The 22,690-nt window shown below is 38.6% G+C and overlaps 4 protein-coding genes across 6 annotated transcripts in view; 2 read left to right on the forward strand and 2 right to left on the reverse strand.

Moving 5' to 3' along the window:
- Nucleotides 1-1,817: 1,817 nt before the first annotated feature.
- LOC137715786 (L-ascorbate oxidase homolog) lies at nt 1,818-3,887 on the forward strand. The gene is made up of 2 exons (XM_068455134.2): nt 1,818-3,301; nt 3,432-3,887. The coding sequence occupies exons 1-2, from the start codon at nt 1,944-1,946 to the stop codon at nt 3,730-3,732; spliced, it is 1,659 nt and encodes a 552-aa protein (XP_068311235.2). The 5' UTR covers nt 1,818-1,943; the 3' UTR covers nt 3,733-3,887.
- A 3,496-nt stretch (nt 3,888-7,383) lies between these two features.
- LOC137716068 (transcription factor Pur-alpha 1) lies at nt 7,384-11,956 on the reverse strand. Of its 2 annotated transcripts, none has more exons than XM_068455462.2 (5): nt 11,103-11,956; nt 10,978-11,025; nt 8,342-8,482; nt 7,981-8,223; nt 7,384-7,846 (listed from the first exon to the last, which is right to left on the reverse strand). In XM_068455462.2, the coding sequence occupies exons 1-5, from the start codon at nt 11,409-11,411 to the stop codon at nt 7,694-7,696; spliced, it is 894 nt and encodes a 297-aa protein (XP_068311563.1). In that variant the 5' UTR covers nt 11,412-11,956; the 3' UTR covers nt 7,384-7,693. The 2 variants fall into 2 exon arrangements, with proteins under 2 accessions (XP_068311563.1, XP_068311562.1); XM_068455461.2 differs by having other exon boundaries at nt 7,981-8,226; nt 11,103-11,822.
- A 2,942-nt stretch (nt 11,957-14,898) lies between these two features.
- LOC137715539 (uncharacterized) lies at nt 14,899-17,449 on the forward strand. Its single transcript, XM_088691903.1, has 6 exons — nt 14,899-16,060; nt 16,154-16,213; nt 16,521-16,564; nt 16,675-16,717; nt 16,831-16,902; nt 16,989-17,449. Exons 1-6 carry the CDS (start codon nt 16,025-16,027, stop codon nt 17,157-17,159), a joined length of 426 nt encoding a protein of 141 aa, XP_088548029.1. The 5' UTR covers nt 14,899-16,024; the 3' UTR covers nt 17,160-17,449.
- Nucleotides 17,450-17,537: 88 nt separating this feature from the next.
- LOC137715130 (choline/ethanolaminephosphotransferase 1) overlaps nt 17,538-22,690 on the reverse strand; it is a 5,892-nt gene continuing 739 nt past the window's right edge. Inside the window, exons 2-19 of one of the 2 annotated variants that reach the window (XM_088691901.1) lie at nt 22,211-22,375; nt 21,626-21,635; nt 21,488-21,538; nt 21,208-21,285; nt 20,988-21,063; nt 20,864-20,886; nt 20,683-20,783; nt 20,389-20,483; nt 20,202-20,270; nt 19,879-19,948; nt 19,278-19,341; nt 19,155-19,195; nt 18,963-19,047; nt 18,719-18,781; nt 18,473-18,531; nt 18,304-18,356; nt 18,093-18,165; nt 17,538-17,869 (exon numbers count right to left, since the gene is read on the reverse strand). In XM_088691901.1, coding sequence (XP_088548027.1) covers nt 17,848-17,869; nt 18,093-18,165; nt 18,304-18,356; nt 18,473-18,531; nt 18,719-18,781; nt 18,963-19,047; nt 19,155-19,195; nt 19,278-19,341; nt 19,879-19,948; nt 20,202-20,270; nt 20,389-20,483; nt 20,683-20,783; nt 20,864-20,886; nt 20,988-21,063; nt 21,208-21,285; nt 21,488-21,538; nt 21,626-21,635; nt 22,211-22,347 — 1,170 coding nt within the window. In that variant the 5' untranslated portion in view covers nt 22,348-22,375 and the 3' untranslated portion in view covers nt 17,538-17,847. The remainder of the gene's footprint in view (nt 17,870-18,092; nt 18,166-18,303; nt 18,357-18,472; nt 18,532-18,718; nt 18,782-18,962; nt 19,048-19,154; nt 19,196-19,277; nt 19,342-19,878; nt 19,949-20,201; nt 20,271-20,388; nt 20,484-20,682; nt 20,784-20,863; nt 20,887-20,987; nt 21,064-21,207; nt 21,286-21,487; nt 21,539-21,625; nt 21,636-22,210; nt 22,376-22,690) is intronic. The other variant, XM_088691902.1, reaches the window with a different exon arrangement.

The following is a 22,690-nucleotide window of genomic DNA, read 5'->3' on the forward strand; positions in this document are numbered from 1 at the left end:
GAGATTTTAAATAGCAAATTCATCAAAACTGCATGTGCAGATCAGCTGACTTTGGCAGCGAGTTGCGAACAACTCAGAATGAATCAAAGAATGAGCCTTATGTGCGTGGAAAACTACGAATGTCTATTTTCTAGAGCACTTTTTGACTTTTATATCATTGTTTTAGAAGAAGTTATGCTCATTTTAATACTTAAAGGTTCCCAAAAAGCTGAGCAGTTTGCAATTGACAAGAAAGCAATGAAAGCAATAAACACAATAAATCTTAGCAGCCATAATTGATGCAGCGAAGAAAACCACAAGTCTCCATACTAATTGGCTTTAATTAGGAATGAATTGTCATGATGATGGGAACCATAACAAATTTGAAAGGTTATGAAAAGAAAAGAAAAGAAAAGAAGCCAAATGTGGAGAAGAGAACAAGAAGGCAGCAAGAGCGAGTGAGGAAAGGCAACAAGGATAACACTCTATTCTTTTGGTTTCATCTTCTCAAACTCATGTCTTTCTTTTGGTTTAATTGAAGAATTATTTGTAACTAATTTCTAGAAGTTAAGGGTTGTTTGAAGCCTCAAAAATGATTGCAAGTTTCTTATGACTTTTTGTTTGAATTTCTCTTATGAAGGATGAAAATTGGTTCACTACCTATGTCGGTGATGAAAACTTTGTGTTTTCTATGGATGCATACTTAGTAAGTATATATAGGATTCTAATGCTATGAATATGTGTGTGCCTACCCTTACCGAATGAGGACCTACATATGATCTAGAGTAGTACTTGTTAATTGTGATTAACATGTGAACCAATTTCTAGGATAAGTAAGACAACGCCAGTATTTACGATGCCTTGTGTTGATTCAAACTCTTTTCGTTCTTAATGATTTCTACTTCATAAATTGATGAACACGCCATTCTAGATTGCATGCTAGAGATTAAGTTGAAAACACCATTCTCTTAACATACTACGTAAGAGAGAATAATAAGTTGAGTTCTAATAGTGAGCCAACTTGAGCATCTTAATCCAGAAATAAAAGGAATTTGAATGAAATATAACATGTTTATACGATTATTTGGTGTTGGATAGCACTTCCCCTAACTCATTTTCTTAATTTGTGAACTAAATTCTATTTTTCGTCATTTTATCATTGTTGCTATTATGCTTTTTTTTTTAATTTAATTAAAATAGCAAACCAACTCCAAAATTCTTGAAATTTTGTGTGAGTGTACCTCTGTGTGTCTAGTATTTGCTTATAAAATTTTATTGAATTTAGGTAACTGTAAGTTAGTCTAATAATTATTTTTCAATGGCTGGTCATTAGGATAGCAGCCTAGTTTTTGTGGTACTTTAAGTAGTTAGGCAAGACAATCTTCCATGGAAAAACCCCTATATTTTCGTATGCTACAATTGACAAATCTTAGTGTTAATAAGAAAAATTAATAGGACATTTTTATGCGACTTTGTGGTGTAAATTTAATCCTATCAATAAACAAACAAAAAAAATGAAAGTTTCTCAAGTTAAAATGGCTCATTTTATGTATTGCAATCTCCCGGCACAATATTTTCGGTTAAAACAACCACCCTTAGCCACGGGTGGTTGAATCTTTTGACGTGGTCTTGGTTGTTTTGTTAGTGCATGCGTGGTGGTGTTTGTCAGGAAGAGGGGTCCAAAGGTGAAAAAATAGGAGGAAAAGAAAATGCAAGGGCAGGCGCAATGCAAGGGACAAGAAAGAAGCGCGGGCTGAGAGACGTTTCCGGAAAGTTAATTTGAGCGATGGAAAAACTATGAAACAAGTGTATAAAAAGGGAAGAATTGGGAACGAGAAAGATCGTAGAAAAAGAAGCAACAGTCTTCTTCAAATAAAACCATAGATATCGATAGGAATTAATTATATATTGCGTGAGGAAAGGGTTGAAATTAATAGATCGATAGGAATAAGAGAGAGAGAGAGATGGCTTCCGTGATGTATGCGCTGTTGCTGTGCCTCTCAGCCGGGGCACTTTCGGTGGTCCAGGGAGAAGACCCTTACCTGTTCTTCACATGGAATGTCACCTACGGAACCATCTCTCCCCTCGGAGTCCCCCAGCAAGCAATTCTTATCAATGGCCAGTTCCCAGGACCCAACATCAACTCCACCTCCAACAACAACATCGTCCTGAACGTCTTCAACAACCTCGATGAGCCATTCCTTTTGACATGGAGCGGCATCCAGCAGAGGAAGAATTCGTGGCAGGATGGAACCCTTGGAACCATGTGCCCCATCGCCCCTGGCACCAACTTCACCTACCGCTTCCAAGTCAAGGATCAGATCGGGAGCTACATGTACTATCCCGTCACTGCCATGCACAGGGCAGCAGGCGGCTTTGGTGGACTCCGCATCAACAGTCGTCTGCTCATTCCCGTCCCCTATGCTGATCCCGAGGATGAATACACCGTCATGATCGGCGACTGGTACACCAAAAGCCACACCGCTCTCAAGAAATTATTGGACAGCGGCCGCACCATGGGAAGGCCCGATGGCATCCTAATCAACGGCAAGAACGCCAAGGGAGACGGCAAAGACGAGCCCCTCTTCACCATGAAGCCAGGGAAGACCTACAAGTACAGGGTCTGCAACGTGGGGCTCAAGAACTCCCTCAACTTCAGGATCCAAGGCCACCCCTTGAAGCTTGTCGAGATGGAGGGCTCCCACACCGTCCAGAACACCTACGAGTCCCTTGACGTGCACGTGGGGCAATGCTTCTCGTTGCTCGTCACTGCCGACAAAGAGCGCAAGGACTACTACATGGTGGCCTCGACCCGATTCACCAAGACCGTGCTCACCGGCAAAGGCATAATCCGCTACGAAAACGGTAACGGCCCTGGATCCCCCGAGCTCCCCGAAGCTCCCGTAGGATGGGCCTGGTCTCTCAACCAGTTCCGTTCCTTCCGCTGGAACCTTACTGCCAGCGCCGCCAGGCCTAATCCTCAGGGCTCCTACCACTACGGAAAGATCAACATCACCCGTACCATCAAGATCGTCAACTCCGCCTCGAGGGTGAATGGCAAGCTCCGCTATGCCATCAACGGAGTCTCCCACGTGGAATCCGAAACCCCACTCAAGCTGGCTGAGTACTTTGGTGTGGCCGACAAGGTCTTCAAGTACGACACCATCCAGGATGAACCCCGAGCCACCGTGGAGGACAAGGTCACCTTGGCACCCAACGTTGTCAACCAGACCTTCCGTGACTTTGTAGAGATCATCTTTGAGAACCACGAGAAGAGCATTCAGTCATGGCATTTGGATGGATACTCCTTCTTTGCCGTCGCGTAAGTCCCCTACCTAGTCTCTCTCTTCTATGTAATATGTAATCTCTACATATTTATACCTAGCTAGGTAGCTAATATTACTTACATATTCATATATAATATAATCAATCAATGCTACTCTTACGTGCAGCATTGAGCCCGGGAGGTGGACCCCAGAAAAGAGAAAGAACTACAACCTTCTGGACGGAGTGAGCAGGCACACCATCCAAGTGTTCCCCAAATCCTGGGCGGCCATAATGTTGACCTTCGACAATGCCGGAATGTGGAACGTGAGGTCGGAACAACCGGAGAGGCGCTACCTCGGCCAACAGTTCTACGTGAGCGTCCTGTCACCTGCACACTCCCTCAGGGACGAGTACAACCTCCCAGAAACCACCCAACTCTGTGGCATTGTCAAGGATTTGCCTAAGCCACCTCCATACAGCGCGTAAACGATCACTTCGTCATCCACTGGCATATTATATACATGCTAGCTAGTACTCTAACACCAAAAGGAATGGCCATCAAGCAATGGAGTGGCTGATTGATCATGCATGTATCAACCCTTTCCAAAATGCAATAAATTTACAGTTCTAATATTATCATATATCCATCTCTCCTGTTCCAGCCCACATTACCAAGTCGATGCTCGCTAGCTAGCTATGAATTATTAACATTAGACTCAATACATACATATAATAAAAAAAATCTGAAACATAAATATATGGTTTAAAAGAAGAGAATTTTAACGAAAAGCTTCCAGTATTGTTCAATTTAACTAAAAACCACATTTTTACACTAAAAAGTCAATCCTGGTACTATTCACTTTACCCTTTATTTTGTCCTTATCGTTAAAACTCAAAATTTTCAAACCATTTCTCTTAGTTTTCCTTTAAAAGAATTTATATTTCAAATTAACTCTTTGGTGGATACCCTTCATCAAATTTGAATAAATTTAGTATTAGCTTATCCTGGTTTTCGCTTTATTTTCAGACTATGTTGGCTTTCCTGGTTTCTGTTTTATTGTTAGACCTATAATTTAGGTTCGGCTTTAGTGGGGTTCGGTTTCATGCCCCCCCTCCTCTCTTTCTTTGTTGTTTTTGTTTCTAAAAGGGTGAGGTTTATGTCTCCTCTTCTTTTCATGTATTTTTTTATCCTTTTTTTTTTTTGTATTATGAAAGGTTAGGTTTATGTCCCTCTTGACTAGGTATATTTTTTTTCAATATCAATCAAATTTTCCTCGTACCGTCGAGAATAAAAATAAATAAAAAAATCTAGAATGCACCCATAATCATTGTTTTTTTGTTGAAACCCATAAGAAAATTTCAATAATTAAATTGGTGATGTAAATGAAACCAAAATAACGGTTTGAGTCTTTATTGATATTATTACATATCTTTTGAGTCTTTATTGATATTATTACATATCTTTTATTATTATGCTATTTATGTGGAGAGTTGACTACAATCTAAAACCTAAATGTATAAGGTTTGAGTCTATAACAGTTAGGAACCAGAAACCGCGACTAAACTATCCCTTTCACTTAACATTGGTTTTTTTTTTTTTTTTTTCAAAATTGAAAAAGTAACATTTAATGTGAAAGTTAACTAGAGTTAGGTAAAATGACACATATTAATTGATTAGGTGAGCATACACTATAGTTATGGTTGTGAGAAAAAATGCTCCCTAAATTTATAGACAAAATTTGCAAACTAAAAGATATATCACCAATATGAATGATCACGTTTATCAATACTTATGTAATAAATCAATCATCAACTTCCATGTCCTTTAGTTTTCAAAATTTTATCTATAAATTTAGTCTCCCTAACAATACTAATAAACTAATTAATATTGGACAACAATGCTTGCGTCCATGGTCCATGACCCCATGATGAGAATCGTAATTGTAACCAACATAAAAAGTAAACTATGATTTGTCTAAGTAAAAATGTAAACGTTAATTTAAATTAAACAGTAAAAATTTGTTAATCATGATTGAGTAATGAGGTGCACCCTTAACGCTATAATAAACCATATCTATCCATATGAATTTTGTGTGTGTGTGTGTGTGTGTGTGTTGGGGGTATTATTGCCAGAAAATGATCATTGTCGGATTTTTTTCCTAGAAATCCTAAGGATCCCGTGATCGTAACCGTTCATCGTATATCGTGCGGTCAGAAATTATTCCAAAATTTAAAATTAAATATAAATAGTACCTAACGATAACTAACAACATAATGTACGATGAACGGTCACGATCACAGGATCCCTAGAAAAATGATCCGGCGAGCACTGGCGGATCCAAGAATTTAAGATCAGGTGGTCCCAATATAATATTAAAAAATTAAACCGTAAACTACAATTTTTCATTCATAATGTTTGTACCAATAACATTACAAGCAACAAAGACTAAATTTGTTTATGATAAAGTGTCATACCTAAAAATGTGTCATAATATTCATGGTCTCTGAAGACCGGAGAGGTGATTGGTGTTGGCCGGTGGCGCCTTCGGTTGGGTGGGATGGGGATTGGGGAATGGCCCAATGGGAAGCAATTAAAGGGTTATACGAAGATTTGGCAAAATGGGCTCTTTTGAAAGTCAAGCCCCTACGAAACTCAACCTCTCAGGTGACTTAGAGATTGTTTTCAAACCCATAACAAACCGCACTGTTTCACTCAAATGGCTTGGGTAAAACAACTTCATCTAACCAAGTCATTTAAAAAGGAATAAGTAGTCTTCTTGTTCTTCTCCTTCTAGTAACAGAATTCCAGAAAAAAGTACAACAGTCGCTCCTCTCCTCCCTTATCTGCTCGGACTTGGGTGGTCATCGGAAGTCTTCACAACCACTTATCCGAGCTTTTGGGTGGTCCTGGAACCACCTAGGTCCCTTAAGAAATCCGCTCTAGCCGGTGAGGATCCTTTTCCATTATTGCCACCCTCAAAGCACTCCATTCATTTTTAATTTCAATTTTTTTTCTATAATGCCAATTGATTATTGAAGAGTCCACGTATTCGGTAGAAACGAACCGAAGACAATATAATTTTCAGTGGCCAGCAACTAAAAATCTCGGTTGCTCTTGCTTTTTCCTGAAGATTTGAAATCATCATGTGTCCCATCATTCAATATGAACCATCCGCAAATTGTGCACATATTCAGTGATTTTTTTTTTTTTTTTTTTTTGAAAACATACAATATTATCTAATTGACGGAGGAGTGTGCGAAGTCTCATAATGAGTTAGTTATAATAATTTAGTGCGAATTCGCCTTTGGCGAGAATCAAACCTAAAACCTCTCACTTACAAGTGAAGAAGAATACTATTAGACCGTAATACTAAGTAGCACACATTCAATAGTTGAAATCTTAAAATCTGCAACCTTTTCAGTTGCTTTCTACCAACACATCTTCAGTAGCTTAAATCATCTTCGTCAGCCGTCATTAACAATGGGTGTACAACTTCGGCTGGAGCACGAGCCACTAGGATCGAGGTGTTGGGTCGATACTCACTACATGTTGAAATCTATTTCACAATGATGGGTATCTCTTGGTTCTTGGAAATGGTATTTTAAGTAATTTGGTGAGTAACTTCTAAGGGTATTTTACAGAAATGATAGGTAGATACTTACGAAGGCTATTTAAGTAAAGATGGTAAATGGAGGGCCTACAAGGTTTATTCACTAACTACGATATGTCTACGGGTAGCTCTGTTTCCTTTAAAGCAGTTCCATGAAATACTAGATCAATCTGTAAGGCAAAAGTGCAAACACGATGCCTCAGAGAAAATATACTCAGGAAAAGATGAATAACTAAATAATTAAATGCAGCCCCAGTTATGTAGATATAATATTGCACGATTGCCTGGCACGGTAACACTTGCTGCTCAAGCTAAATCATCTCTACTGCCAGCAGAGTGACGACTAGTATAGCCCTCCTCAAAACCAAGTTTTTTCCCTCTCCTCGTAATTTTTAACATTCAAGGGTAACATTACCAACCACAAGGTTACACTTAAAAAAGGTGACAAGTGAAAACCTGCACCACAAGCCATAAAACTAGAAACAAATCAAGTAGATGCATTTGTGCTACTGAACAATATATAGCAGAGCTAGAATGGTCATTATTATTAAGCTGGAAGGTTGACAGACTATCAAACTCAAGTTACAAGTATCTTGTCTCTTTTTTGTGTTATTGATGTTTAAATTAAGCTTGGCAATCATCTCCGAATTCTACGTTGAGCAATCAGAAAACGGATATTATTTCAGACTTGAATGAGAGAACAGAAGAAGAGAATAAAATAACAGAACACAACTGTAAGGAGAATCCCACCCTAATCAAAACACCTACTTTTACCTCTAAAGCAGTCTTGATATACTGGAATTATTGGTTTAATCACCAAACCCCAGGGGAAGGATTCATCTCTGGGGAGAATCCACAGTCCGAACATTTGCACCTGTCATTCCTTCAATTCGGTCTTTGGTTATCTCCACAAAATGACCTACTATTTCATGGAACTGCTTGAGCCCTGACAGGGGGAGAATTATGGAGGACCGATCAGAACCTGCAACCTGCAATTTAAACAGAATTCTAAAGATATTATGATTTCATTTACTGCCAGAAACCTAAAATATAAAATATAAAATGAACAAGCAAATCCTTCTAGAGTCTCAAAGAAAAAATTCTTTCACTTCCTGAAGCATACCTCAGATATTCTTAGGAAATGTCCCCTATTATTATTCCCAAGATCAAAGAAAAATCTCTTTTGATCAGCTCTGATCACTTTAGACACCCCCATGTTACCAATTTCATCTTGTGCCGGCAACTCTGCGGATCTGTCAACATTCAGTTCAGAAGTTGGAGCAGTTTGACTATTGTGGCCAGATATGAAGCCAGCGCCTACATCATCTGAAAGCCCAACAAGGCGCTCTGAAGGTTCAGAACTTTGCTGCTTTGGCATGGAAACAACCAGGTGAAAATTCACAAGACTTGTAAGTCACTCCCAAAAGAGAAACTAATATTACCTAGAAAGTAGGAAAGAGTTTATGCATGAAAAACAAGGACACCTGATTCGGCAGTATAAAAAGCCTTGATGCTTCATTGATATCAGCTAAAATGTTTCTAAATGCTGCCCACCCTTCATCTCGGGTGCTTCCTGCAGGAACAATGATAGTACTGCGATTTCTACTAACAGAAGCTTCAGAAACCTGCACCAAACACGTTGTGAAGCTGTGTACATACACAACAATGTTTTAAGCTTTTGATGCCAAGTACCTTAATAGGATATATACTATGCTCTTAAGTTGTTGGAGAAATAAAAATAAAAATAAAAATCCCAACATTTAGAATGTCAACGAGTTGAAGATCTTAAGTAAATGGTATGTTTCCTATTGATGTCAGATTTTCATCCAACGACTTAGGCATAGAAACTTTCCCCTTAAATTACTTCACATCAAGGAATTTGGGCAACAAATACCATTTAGTAAGTACCGTAGGGCTCCATGTTATATCAAGCCCACAAAAATATTCAAATCATTCACAAGCTGCTCCAGCCCAACAGCAGACATGAGCTACTGAGAAGTAGAAGATATAGTTCTTCGACAATTGTGTCAAGCACAAATAACTTTACCTTAGTCTTAATAAGATTTGAGCAGTGATGCAAAAATCTGGAAGTCTGTCTAAGATATTGATGACATTAAGAATTTATAGAGAACCCATATGGAATAGGGGGTCATTTGATTTCTTCCCAAGGTGTTGCTGAAATTCTGAAATTTCGGCAACACATCAAAACCGTATCAATACAATTAAATTTCCAGATACAGGAATATCTCTGAAATAGCTGGTTTACAGAGTTAGCTTCATCACCACCAGACATGAACTTACAAGTCACCACCATCAATCGCAGACGAAGCACTTAGTTGGGTTCCCACAACTTCCCGTCTTTATAGCAAATGCAACACCTTGCCCTAACCATGTCTTTGGGGAGATGGGAAAACAAAATATCCTACCCACTTTAGACAAAAACACTTTATGGCATGTTATAAGAAAATAAAAAGGAGAACAGTGAAAAGAAACGCTAGAAGGATTACGAATTATTCATTCCAATGATATAGATTTTCAAGTTTTGGCTTTTCAAGTTCTATAGTAAACATTTAAATGGGCTGAAATTGTAATGATTTGGGATAAATGCGGGTTAATGTTTATTTTTAGAAATATCTAAGTATTTTCCTTTTGGGGCATAAAGTAGAGATTTCCTAAAGTTCCCTTTAGAATCTCCATGAATTGAATGAAATAGCAATTTTAAGGGAACCTTTACTTGTATTTCTACTGATCTGTTCATCTATATCCAAATTTTCAACCTCACCCATGATACACTATTATGCAATCATATATCATAAAAAGTAAAGACGTGTCAGCTGCCATTGGTCAAAGGTAGGTGATAAAAAACCCCAAGACTAAAGATATTCCTCAATAGAAATAAACAAGGGAAAGTTTTATAAAAAAACAAAAGATACAAGCAAAGTACATATAAGTACAAAGGTGAAGCAAAAATCAGTAGAAGACACTCAGGAAACAGAGACAACACACATAAAATGTCTGCACGTGACATCAGCACCACTGATGGTTCTTCACATGAAACTGGATCCCAAAGTGTTAACCAATCTCCATCTCTACCGTTAAATATCCTGTTAATTCTTCTTACCTCACAAAAACCATCAGAGTTACTTGAAGGACCCATACATTCACCAACTACATAATCCTCCATCCAAACCTTGACTTAACAAGTGACTATTACCCCAAGTGCGTTGGAATATTTAACAGAAAAATGCACAAAAACAAGAAGATGCTAAACTACTTTAATATGAAATTTCATGGATACACTTTCGAAACTTGGGGATTAGAAACATTTAGTGAGAGAAAAGTTTGAAAACAACATTAAACTAGAAAATCATCCTCATTATCCATTAGAGGAGGAAAAAGTATTTATGAATTTGGTGGTGGTGGTGGTGGTGGTGGGGTGGGAATGGCAGGGGAGCGGAGGTAAAAGTATTGCTTGTTGTAGATTCATTACTTTTGTCGTCCAACTAAAGAAGCCAACTTCTAAGGCATTTCAGGGGACTCCTTATAGAATCAGGCACTTCTCTTGTGTAAAGTTTGAAGAAAAAGGGTTCTAAAACAATTCACTGTGAAATTAAAATAGTCCTTGACTATTCAACTGCATAGATTTCCGTGCTTAATTTATCGATAGTTTCCCTAAAACAAGGATGAAGGATGTACATGTCAATACCATGTAATCCAGAACATATCTACACACCCATAAATATATGTACACAGATGGAAACATAATTGTTAGCATACAAATCTTAATTATGAAAAAAATAATTAGAAAAACTAAATTAAGGCCAGGTCAAGGTGATGAGGCAACCGCAGATGCAAGGCTAAATTGGTGTGTGCCTAGTGTGTAGTCAAATGTCATTATGCACACGCAGGCAGATGCAAGTAAGTAAAATACCAAAAATTGATCCCCAGTAAGTAGAGTCTGTAACTAATTCAAGGATGTGGTTGCAAATTAGCATGAAAATTTGATCGGATGGGATACTTGTAAGATTTTTGAAACAGACGATAGAATATATTGCAAAAAAAAAAAAAAAAAAAAAAAAAAAAAAGAAGAAGAAGAAGAGAGAGAAAGGGAAAAACGGACCTTCAAGAAGCGGCCCCTGCGATTTTCGCCAATGTCAAAGTAGAAGACCTAAGGAGGAGAAATTTAGGTCAGTCAGAAAAAAGAAATTAAAGAAGAAGAAAGCATGAGAGAGGGAGGGAACTTGCCTTGGTGTCGAGCTGCAATTCCTTGCTGAAGACTTCCTGGTCGTCGGAATTGACATAGTAATTAAAGAGATCGAGAAACCAAGAGATGCCGGAGAAGGGAACGATGATGGTGGACCTGGTGGCCGACGTCTTCTCGGAAATTTTGAGATAGCGGCCGCGAGGGTTTTCTTTGAGATCGAAGTAGAAGAGCTTGTGCTCAACCTGCAGCGTCTTACACAGGAGCTCAACGTCATTACCGCCGCCGCCACCTCCACCTCCACCGCCTACTGCCGCCGCACCGCCTCCTACGCCCCCCGAACTCCCTTCCATCTCCGAATCTTTCTGTTTATGTTATTTCGTAATCCTAATTCTAGTTCAAATAAATAAAACTTGCCACTTCGCCACTAGTACTGGTTATTGAGTTGAGAGTTGAAACAAAACACCGACGGAAGCTGTGGACCCCTGGTTGATGGGTAACTTGCTACCTGGTAGGTGTCAGCCCTCAGATCTCACTTCTCAACTTGGAATTGCTCCTCGATTGCCAGTTATGCAATCTAGGGTTTTGGGCCTTGGGAATGTCATGTGAGGGCGAGATTGACCCACTCAGACTCGGCCTCCAGTTTCCACTAGCCACTTTACATTCGGAGCGGTTCCATTCGGTTTGGTTTTTAGTTGAAATTGAAAATCAAGCTTAACTTATTGTTCGGTTCAACTTGGTTTTTCTTCGGATTTTTTCGGTTCAAATTAGTTCGATTTTTTTTCGGTTTGATTTGAATTTTTTATTTATAAAAATATGAGAATTGATGAAGAATGTTGTCCTAAAAATCGCAATCTCTTACTGCAAGAAAATCAAATGATTATACCATAGCAGGGGTAAAGGTATAAAATCACAAGATGGATTGTGATTATACAGACTGAGACACAATCAAATTCACCACCACAATTTTTACAGTTTGACAATGAGAAAATGCAAAGTAAAAAACACTTGTAGAACATTCGGAGAGAAACAAAAGAAAAATAAGATAGTTGCTTGGGAGAAAGAAGAGGGCTCAAAACATTTGGGCTTCAAGTTTGCCTTTCTAGATATTTGAGTTTAAAAATTGGGCTAAAAAATAAATACTCAATATTAATAAAATTAATGATCAATCTCAATTTACTGTCTTGAAGTGTCTTTTTTTTTAACCTTTATACATCAAATTTTTTTCGTCTCAGTATGATATTTAAAGTTATAATTCTAAAATAGTTTCATACATCGACTAAATTTTCCGTTAGAATCTCTAAACATGGACAATAACTAGATGACACGTGTCAATCTATGTCTCCGTGCATATTATAAAATTAAAATTTTAAAATTAAAAATTAAAAAGTTGAAAACGCAGCACTTCCTACTCCTAGACCTCAACCCACTCTATTTCTAGCCGGCGTCAAACCCTCATCTCCTTCCCTCCTCTCATCGCCTTTCTTCTCTTCCTTCTCTCCGCTGCTCTCTTTCCACCCCCCCCCCTCCCGCCCTACTTTCAATTCCCTCTCCCAAACCCTCAATTCCCTTTCCGCAGTTCGTCGCGACCTTGGGTCACCGCCCTGGGATTCGTGCCTCGCCGCCAACTTCTAGAGAAAGAAATTCGAAAATTTCAATTTCAATCTAATCCAGTTGAAAACGCAGCATCCCCTTTCCCAAACCTGTGATGTGAATTACTTGGTCGTGAGGCCTACTGGTCGAAATTTAGAATCTAACGGCCCACGATGCCCAAATGGTTCACAGCCACATCACAACCGTCTGATCGCACCAAACCCAGTAACAGTTCTCTGTTACTCTGATTGGGGCGAGGCTTTCGATCTAACTATTTTTGGGTGGAGACACCATCTTCTTGTTGGGTTTTTTCTATGGGGTTCTTGCATTGCTCGGATTGTGGCAGAAGGAGGCAAAGATCTTGTTTTTGGGTCTCGACAATGCCGGCAAGACGACGTTGCTTCATAGGCTCAAAGATGAGGTCTTTCTTTCAATCCCATCCCTTTAATTTTGTTGGTGGGTTTGGGGTGCTTACGAATGCGGTCAAAGTTATGATTTTTTAATGGGTCAATCTCAAACCACGGAATGATTTCGCACCGAGAAGAGAGAGAGAGGGGAGGAAGGCTGAAGAAAAAGTGAAAAAGGAGAGCAGAGAGGGAGAAAAGAAAGAGGGGTTGGTGTTTTTCTGTGCTGGGCGGAGAAGAAGAAACAGATGGAGGAAGAAGGTGGGGTGCGAAGGAGTGACGGCGACGAAATCAAATTTAAATTTTTTAGGTTTAGGTTTAGTTTTTTAATTTTTTTTTTTTAAGTTTTTTAATAAAAAAATTAATGAAAATAATTTTAAAATTTTAAAAGTTAATCAAAAATCTTGTAATAATTTTATTTAATGGGAGCATTTTTGCTCATCATCATTTGATGCATACTCATCATCCTATTTATCATTGTTAAATGAATTTAAATTTCGAGATTCATATAATGAATAAGTACAAATTTCAAAATTTAAACATATTTAATAGTAATAAATAGGATGATGAACATATATCATACAAAATAATGGTGTGCAAAATATACTCTTATTTAATAATTAAGACGAAGCCTACCACTAAACCAGTTCAATCAAAATGTCTCAAACATTAAGTTTTCTATTTTACCCTGATGCCAAGCTTTGCTCGTTCAATTAGGTATCGTTTGGTATGCAGATGGGACGGGATAAGACGGAACGGAACGAAACGAGAGTAAAGATGCCCTCGGATGGAAATAAGGAGGAAGAAGGAGACGGAAAGGTTATAATTTTATGTTCCACGGATGTGGAACGAGTCGTTCCAGGGGGTGAGGTGGAACGAAAATTCATCCAAAACTAGTCCTGTGGAACAGTTCGTTCCACCCGTTTTAGGCACACCAAACGTGGGACGGAATGCCTTATCCCATTTTGTTCCGTCCCTTCTCACGTACCAAACGGTACCTTACTCTTTCCCATTCTCGATCTCTCCGTCTATTCTCTGCTATTATTTTTATTTCCAATTCAATTCCACTTCCTCCGTTGTTGCAATTGAATTGATCGAATCTCTCTCTCTCTCTCTCCCTCTTTCGATCTCTCCACCCAACCTGTTTTTCATTTTCAATTCGAATTCCACCATTTTTCGAATCCGATAGCACGGGCGAGCGTCTCAGCATCGAACCTGTGGAGCTCTGTTTCTCCTGTCAATATAACACGCTTTCTTTCTCGTTCGATCGGTTTCTTGTTTAAAAGATTTGCTTATTGCGATTTCGTTTCTGATTTCAATTTACGGCTTTGTTTTTGTTATTGAATTTCTGCAATCGAATAATGATGAAGGTGGAGACGACAGTGACCGGGAAGCTGGAGCTGCTGTGTTTGTTTTTGTTATTGAATTTTCGGCATTGAAATTCTTGAGTGAGGAAATATTTTTCTTTTTTCATTTAAAGTTCGAGCAGCCTATTCCCGTGGCCCAGCCTGCTCCCGTGGCCTTCTAAGCAGCCCAAATCAATCCAAGATTAGTTCAACTGTCCTAGCTCCAAATTTTCGGACCAACGATCGAACTGGGAGCATTTTCACCACATTCTTATGTGGATTTGACATTTCCTAACTCAAATCTAGCGCTCGAAGTCTACCACACTTCCATAGCTCAAAGAGACGCATTTCTTCCAAGCTATTCCAACCCAAATGGAGAACAACACTTGTCTCGACAAGTCATAGAGTTGACGAACGCCCTCGCACAGCAAACGACTTTGGTGAACCAACTTTTGTAGCGCACCAAGATGCAACATGCCCCAAACGAGGTGTCCTGAAGTAGGACAAAGGCAGACAAAGAACCCCTTCAGCAGCGTCCCTACAAGCAGCCACTCGACCAGCCACGAACCGAGCGTTTGGGCAGTGTACACTCCTGATTGGGCCCCTAAGATAGTGTATACTCCCGTCTTAGTGCGCGAATGAGCGTGCACTCTCGGCTAGGCCCACGGACGAGCATACATTCACGATTGGGGTCACACTCTGATAGTCAACATGAGTAACCTTCCAAGCGAAGTGTTCATTCACGGTTAAGCCCGCAATGAGCATCATCCACCTCACATCGGAGTAAGCAGCATGACGGACGGAGAGAAGTAGTCATTCAATTCGGCTCAAGTTCAACTGGCAGCCTACGAAGAACTCGCTCACCTGCTAGGAACGCACCGCATCCGCGGCATAGACGAGCCAAACACATGGAAGAGCAGCCTAGAACAGCAAGTCACGACTGGGGGCAGCCGAGAACTCTGCTACCCTAACAAAGGAAAATTCAGGAAGAAATAGAGAGACTCTTGACCAAGCGATTGTGTGATTTCCAACGCAACAAGGTCACCGACAAGGCACTATGATGAAACATGACCAACATAAGCAGGTCACCCTTCACGGACGAGATTGAGCAGCCAGAGCCTCCACGCGAGTTCAGTATGCCACATTTCACATCTTTCAAAGGGGATGAAGACCTGGAGAGACACTTAAAGCACTACTGAAGTGTAATGATCCTCTATCGAAACAACGACGATCTCATGTGCAAGATATTCGCCACCACTCTACAAGGCGAGGCGTAAGATTGGTTCTACACCCTACTGCCACAATCTATCCGAAGTTTCGACGAACTTTCTTTGGTTTTTACCAAAGAATATTCATCCTATCGCTCGATCAAAAAGAAGTCCGACCATTTGTTCAACGTCAAGAAGAACCCCAAAAGAGTCATTTCATGTCTATGTGAAGAAGTTCAAAGTAGAGAAGGCAAGGATGGTTGGAGCTAGTGGTGGAAGACGTAATGATAAGAGCCTAAGAGGCATAGGGCTAACGAGAGTTTATGCATTCTTGTATAGGTTATCTTAAAAAGGCTTGGTTTTCGTGCAGGATTACTTTGGCTGCTTCTTCTCGCTGCCGATAGTGATCACCTCAATGAGGTGGAGCTTCGCTACTGGAAGAAAAACTATGGTTTGTGACCATCAATGACCCGCCATGTTTAAACTTAAGAGATTGATGTGGCGTTTTCATTACATAATTGCCATTGTTTTCTGATCGTGCTAGGTTGCAACAACTATGCTATTGCTAGTCTTGTCTGGTCCGGTGAAAGCCTTAACCTATTTGGTGAGCATGCTATCTGTCCTGTTGTTGTTCTCATTATTGTGAATTAGTATGTATTCTGATTCTTCGTGTTCAAAAAGTTGCTTCTTAATACTTGGGAATCTCTCCTCTCGTAGAATAGCTGAGATAGGTTAGTTTCATAGTTCTCAAGCCATTCCAGACTAGTGATCCATACCGATTGACCAAGATGGACTAGCTAGTTCATTGTTGTTCTAGCCACCGTGACTTTTACTTTGAACTTTTTTTCTTGAAAATTTTGGTAAGAACCGTATGATATGCACTTAACATGCTAATTAATTATCTTGTGCAGCTTAAGCACGGTTTAGTTGGTTTTACAATGGGAAGTTTATGGAGGTATGAAGTGATTCAAATTAGTTTACGCAGTGGCTACGGATTACTTTTTTGACATCACAGTTTTATGGTGAGTCTACTTCAGTTTTAACTGTTATGTTTCAACTTCTCAGGTTAGGAGCAAGCTGGGGTCTTTCAATATTCTTGTGCACAATTGTAATGTTCTCTCCCTTATCCCCCAAAGTTAATTGAACCTGTTCGAAGCAGTGGTTGTCTCTTAGCCAGTTAAAACGCTTTAGTTGATGGTAACAGTTTTATTATATGTGCAGGTTCGATCACTGGGTGCTGTAGGGTATGTCTTGATATCATCATTCTTGATAAGGGAAAACATACTTGCTTTGGTAATTAACCATCCTTTGTTTGATATTCGTTTTTTGTAGTACCGAGATTTGATATGTTTTTTGTTTGTGATTTGGTTTGCTTGCAGATCACTATAAACATTCATGCTTCTCTAACATTCATATTTACTGCATCGGGCATCTATTCAGTCCCGTCAATGGAAGTGATTTATGCTTTATTTGGTTCTCAGGTATCTCTCTCTCTCTCGCTCTGCCTCTCGCATATGCACTCTTTATATATTAAGGCTTTATATTTGTAACATGTATTGATTAATAGCGGATCCTTCATGTTCTTGTTCCACCTACTGTGTTCGGTGTTCCTTACGAGGCACGGGATGAAAGTATCATTACGATTGCCAAGATGGCTGGAGAAGGCTATATAATTTGACTTCCCATATGTTATAGGTCGGAAAAATAAAACCGCAACTGTGGTTTCATTTCTGTAAGTAAGAACATGGCGAAGATTCAGTATCATGTATCGTCACATTAGTTGTCATTGTTTGCTTACGTTCCTGTCATGTATACATAAAACTACATTTTGGATTGAAAACAGGCAAATGTCGATATCCACTGCTCACATTTTCAGACTTGGAGACTTTTTATGAGGTGAAAGAGAAGAAAAAACGGACACCATCGGATGCTCAAACTTGTACTTACATAGATTTCAAATGATGCATCAAAGGGAAGAGAAAATATGCCTAAATCGGTAACTCTCTTCGGAAAGAAACAAAACAAAATCTTATACAACAGCAAGAATGAATGGAAATGGATTTTAATCACTCTTCACTCATCTTAAAACAAAATTATACTGACGAGAAAACTCGCTCGAACTGCATCATTCTCGACTTAGCCCGCAGGGCTGAAACAAAAATTGGAAAAATGTAGAGAAGGGAGAAAATGGTTGCAACGTCAATATTTCTAATGTTCTATTTATTGATGCAATGTCACTCAAGCTTCCTTCCTAGTTATCCTGTAATTCAACAAGAAACCGCAAGTTAGGATCAAAGGTACGGTATCAATTGGCACTCCAAAGAAAAGGAACAAAATTTGGTGAACGGAAGCAAACTGTTGTCTAGGTGAAAGAATGAGCACAGAACACCGCGCTCAATCAAATTTCAGGCTGTATTAGTCAAAAAATTATTTGGACTTGGTGAGTAATATGCTTCGATTTTGAATGTAACACACATTCTCACCTAAAGCAATAGATTCCCAAGGCTGTTGTGATCTCGTGAATGACTGACGTTGCAAAGTGAAGATAGAGTGTCCCTGCATTCAGAGAAAAGTGAAATTCAGCCACGAGGTATGGTACAGTGTAATGAAATTCGTAAGTACATACTACATCCATAAAAATGGTAGTGTGTCATGTATTTCCAATACGCAGACGTTCATAACAAATTACCATACCTGTAAATGCACAGTAACCAAGAAGAACCAAGCTCTCATCAACCAAAGGAACTCTGCAACAAAAAGGTACACAGGAAGTTCAAGAAATCAGAAACATCTAGACTGTCAAGAACAGAAGAATCCCGTCTTTACTTAAAGAGCTCCCGACATTATATCAAATACAACATACCCATCGTTCAGTTTAGCTGTGAGTGCATTTGCAATGGCAAATGGAAGATACAACAATGACTGCACAGAATAATAAATATTGAAGTTAGTAATATAATCTGGTCTTGAATTATAAAAAAAAAAAAAAGCATGCAGAAGTTGTTGATATTAACCAATTCTGAGAAATATGATGCTGCTATTACTGCGTTGCTAGAAATACACACTCAACAGACTCTAAATTTCCAGCAGTTTTGGGATTGTTACATACCATGCACATTCCAGTTTTCAAACCCTTTGGCTCATCACACAAGTGCGCAAGAATCAATCTTCCCTGCCAAAACAGAGCTTTCCTTTCAACAACAATGGTAGAATAAACAATTTGGTTGTCTACAAGACCCCTTAGAACGACATTGGAAATCTAGCACTCACAGCCCCGATAGTAAGCAATTACATTCGAATGGAAAACCCACACTTTCAAAAGATACGGTTATAAAGAAACACGGATATCTTACCACAAGGTACCCAAAAGCAAGCCCACTTCCCAAAACGATTAAATGTGGATAGTTCCCCATAATGTCAGCTGGTGACAAGTAACCCCTGCAAATAAATTATTACTACTTTGAAACCATTTTTTAAAAGAAATAAAATATAGCAATAAATTTAAGGAAAAAAAACAGGGGTGGACGCAAAGTATAAAGACATACCATGCCAAAACTCCTACCAAAAGGACTACAAAAGGGTAAATCTGAGAAGAAACAACATGAAACACCCATTAGGCCAATCAAGTGTCTAGAACTAGCATAAAATCCGAAAGATAAAAACAATACCATTGCCAGTGCCAATAGCATACTTGCTTTCCTTGCTTGAACAACCTTATGAACATTGGATACACTGCACACAAGCATAATCCAACATAAGGTCCAAGTGTCTAATGGCCTTCAAAGGACTATTTTTAAGTTTATACGTGAGCTCTGAATCTCTGACACATGAATGGTTTGGGGAAGTGGTAAACTATACCAAGGCACTCAGCCAAAAAAATATATATCTTGTGAATATTAACACCAGATTGCTGTTATATCTATAGAAAATAGTAATATCAATTCAATCCCATACCCCAAGGAATTCTAGGTTAGTAAGATCATGAAGATAGCAACATAATAGTTCTAAGTTCATGCCCACAATGTGTAGTTAGCAATGCAACCCTGCTTCCGTAGCTTAAGTCTTCACAGATATGCCAAGCGTAGTATGGATAACAATTTACAAGGTTCCATATAGAACAATTAGAAAAATTACAATTGAGTTGAAAACGTCATGATACATGTATTAAGAGCTCAGGAATAAGTTATAATAGAAAAAACAGAAAGAACTATTATACATGAGAAAGTTAGACTCAAATTTCAAAAAATTAGGGAACAGAAAATTACATACTTGAATGTGAGCGTTGGGATGACAGCAAAAGCTATCATTAGATACAACACAGCTTTGTATGTTGGGATTTCTGAAGTGAAAAAAAAAAAAAGGAATTAAATTTCAGACCAACTGCAATGGAAGTAGTATATGTTGTGAAGCAGCCAAAGAAATAGTCATCCACAACAAATATAAAAAAGGTAATCAAACTGCATACGAGCTCTATATAGATAGGTACTGCAAATTATATACGGAAATATAGCATGCAGTCAAGTCTCGCAAAATGTAGTGTTTGATGCCAAATATCAATTGTATGGTATCAACTAAATTAGGCTTGGCCTTACCACTAAGAATGGGGACCCAACTCAGAAAAGGCAAAGACTTTCCAAATTGTAGAGCCCACCACTCAGAACCTGAAAATGTAAAGAAATAAATGTACTTAAAGAAAAGAAGAGTTTTTAGATATTGGTTTAGAAGTTAACTTCAAGCTGTACATACAAGTAGAGTAGCAGAATGAAATTAGGAGTTTACCAACGATAGCTGTGAAAAAATGGGCCAAATATATAAGCATTAGACCTTCCGTGGGCCCATTAACAGCAGGAAGGATTAGGGTATTAGTAAAGTAACTGGATCAACAAAGTCATAAATCAGAACATTCTATTTTTGCATATGAAATATTCTATGCAGGGTCATGGAGTGAACAAACTTATATGCTAGCATATCGAATCAACCCACTCCCCCACTCCTTTCCCCAAGAAAAAGAAAAAGAAGGTGGTATATTCCCGAATGACTAATAACAAAATCAAACTCAGTTGGACAACTTACGACTCCCAAGTAGCAAAGTAAAATGGAACAGCTGAAATCACCCAGAACCAGAAAGTAGATCTTCCACATATCGCGGTACTTCCAAAGGCCAATGCTTCAAACTAAACAAACACATATAAAACATGAAAAAGAAACTTGAATTCCAGGGTACCAAATGACTAGAAAAGACGAAGACACATACCGCGCAGGCAAGGGCATCACAACCTGCAATTCATTGAGATCCACCAGAATATAAATCATCAATATTCAATTGTGAATGTACAAAGGCAACAGAAGAAAAAAAAAACATGATAGCAGTGCATTACCATGGTCAAAAAGTTCCCCCAGTGGACTTGAGGAATTTGTCCGTCTTGCTTGTTTCCCATCAACGGCATCAAACGTCTTAAGATTTTTGTGAAAAAGGTCAAACAGGAAAGTGATGGGAAATGAGACAATGAAGATAGAAATAAAATAGCAATGTGTAACAATAAAAAGGACTCCACAGAAAAATCAAAGGCAACTCTGCTTGGATGAATTTAAGCAAACCTGGTATAAGAAAAGTAGCAATCCATGAGCGAAATTAACCCATCTAGGAGGAGCTGAATCCAGTCGTGGTGAATATATCTGGGAAAAACACATAACACAAATTCATGGGAAGCTTACTAAGTAATAACATTCCCATTTTAAGCATCATGCACACCATAACCAGAGTAAAGATAAATGTGAACATTTTTAAAACTAAATGTGAAGCTTGAGTTAAAAGATTAGCATTATAAACAGGAAAACCTAACAGCAGAAAATAAAGATGATAGAAAAAACCACTCACATAGCCAAGCAGAGCGGATGTGAGCAAGAACATGAATCCTGTTAGAGTTATCTGGCAAAAAATAAAACAAAATCATCAATGAAAAGGCAACAGTTTCAAAAAATGATAAAGCATAGTTGGGAGCAAAGGTCACTCTACCATGTTGGGCCTGAAGAAAAAGTCAGAAATGGAAGCGTGGGAAGAAACCAAGGAACAAAGGAAAATGTTAGCAAACATCAGCAAAAATCACAAACAGGTGATGTTAAAACTCATAATCAGTTAAGGAGAGATTATCTAGTCTCAGAAAAAAAAATGCTATGAATTTTCATTCTTGTAAGTCCGCAATATCAACTAAAAGAAGTACTCCATCTTCTAAGCAAAACATAGCTGCATATTGATGGGTTTGTAAATTTACATGAAGTAAGTCAGCTAAAGGTCTTGAACTCATCATGCAAACTACAAATGTTTGCTTGTCTATTTGGAAGTTTTCTTAAAATAAATGTATCAAATGTAGACTAGTGAATAACATAAATCCAAGATAAACCCAGCAGAAACTACTAAAACAGAAAACTTATGCACCTAAATTCGAGAACAAAACATGAGCGCTTATAACACCAGAAAACTCATGATCTTACCCACCAATTAAAGCCAAAGAGAAGAGTATATGAACTTAACTTCAGTCAATCATAAGATTCATAACACTCAGTAATCAATAAAATCAGAGAAGAAGATTAAGAAACTTACGGCATCCAAAGGGGAAAGATTTTAACGAAGCTACTCCAAAAGGGTTGCAAGATATATTTGGCAGTGTAAGAGTGATCCACGCCACTGTACTTGTATTTAAGCAAAGCAGCCACACCATGTGCCCCAATATACCCCATCTCTTCCAAATCAAGCTTCGATTTTTTGCTTCGAAACAAAATGCAAATAAGCCTCAGTACAACCAACGTGCTACCAAAAATAACTGAAATAACTCAATCCACGCATCTGAACAAACCCATCACTGAATACAATCATACATGCTTGTACACTTGCCCCCCAAGATAATTGGATCAACATCAAAATCCAAATTCAAATTTTTGTGATTCAACACATTAATCATCTCATCTGGGTAATGCCCAGAATGCAGAAACAATGAAAGAATACAACCCAGTAGATATTTTCTCCAAAACAGATAAAAAAAACATCCAAAGCTCTAAACTTTGTGAATAACGTTAAGGGCAC

This window comes from Pyrus communis, chromosome 3 (assembly GCF_041283825.1).
Source record: "Pyrus communis isolate YQ-2024b chromosome 3, ASM4128382v1, whole genome shotgun sequence".
In the NCBI taxonomy this organism is placed as follows: Eukaryota; Viridiplantae; Streptophyta; class Magnoliopsida; order Rosales; family Rosaceae; genus Pyrus; species Pyrus communis.

What these genes read in the sequence shown, in the direction of transcription:
- LOC137715786 (XM_068455134.2), top strand. Translation starts at nt 1,944, where the DNA reads ATGGCTTCCGTGATGTATGCGCTGTTGCTGTGCCTCTCAGCCGGGGCA. An exon ending in TACTCCTTCTTTGCCGTCGC is followed by an intron (nt 3,302 to 3,431) that starts GTAAGTCCCCTA and finishes TCTTACGTGCAG; the next exon opens with CATTGAGCCCGGGAGGTGGA.
- LOC137716068 (XM_068455461.2), bottom strand. Translation starts at nt 11,411, where the DNA reads ATGGAAGGGAGTTCGGGGGGCGTAGGAGGCGGTGCGGCGGCAGTAGGC. An exon ending in GCAGGGGCCGCTTCTTGAAG is followed by an intron (nt 8,483 to 10,977) that starts GTCCGTTTTTCC and finishes TGTTTGGTGCAG; the next exon opens with GTTTCTGAAGCTTCTGTTAG. An exon ending in TTTTTATACTGCCGAATCAG is followed by an intron (nt 8,227 to 8,341) that starts GTGTCCTTGTTT and finishes TCCATGCCAAAG; the next exon opens with CAGCAAAGTTCTGAACCTTC.
- LOC137715539 (XM_088691903.1), top strand. Translation starts at nt 16,025, where the DNA reads ATGAGGTGGAGCTTCGCTACTGGAAGAAAAACTATG. An exon ending in CTACTGGAAGAAAAACTATG is followed by an intron (nt 16,061 to 16,153) that starts GTTTGTGACCAT and finishes TGATCGTGCTAG; the next exon opens with GTTGCAACAACTATGCTATT. An exon ending in GGGAAAACATACTTGCTTTG is followed by an intron (nt 16,903 to 16,988) that starts GTAATTAACCAT and finishes GTTTGCTTGCAG; the next exon opens with ATCACTATAAACATTCATGC.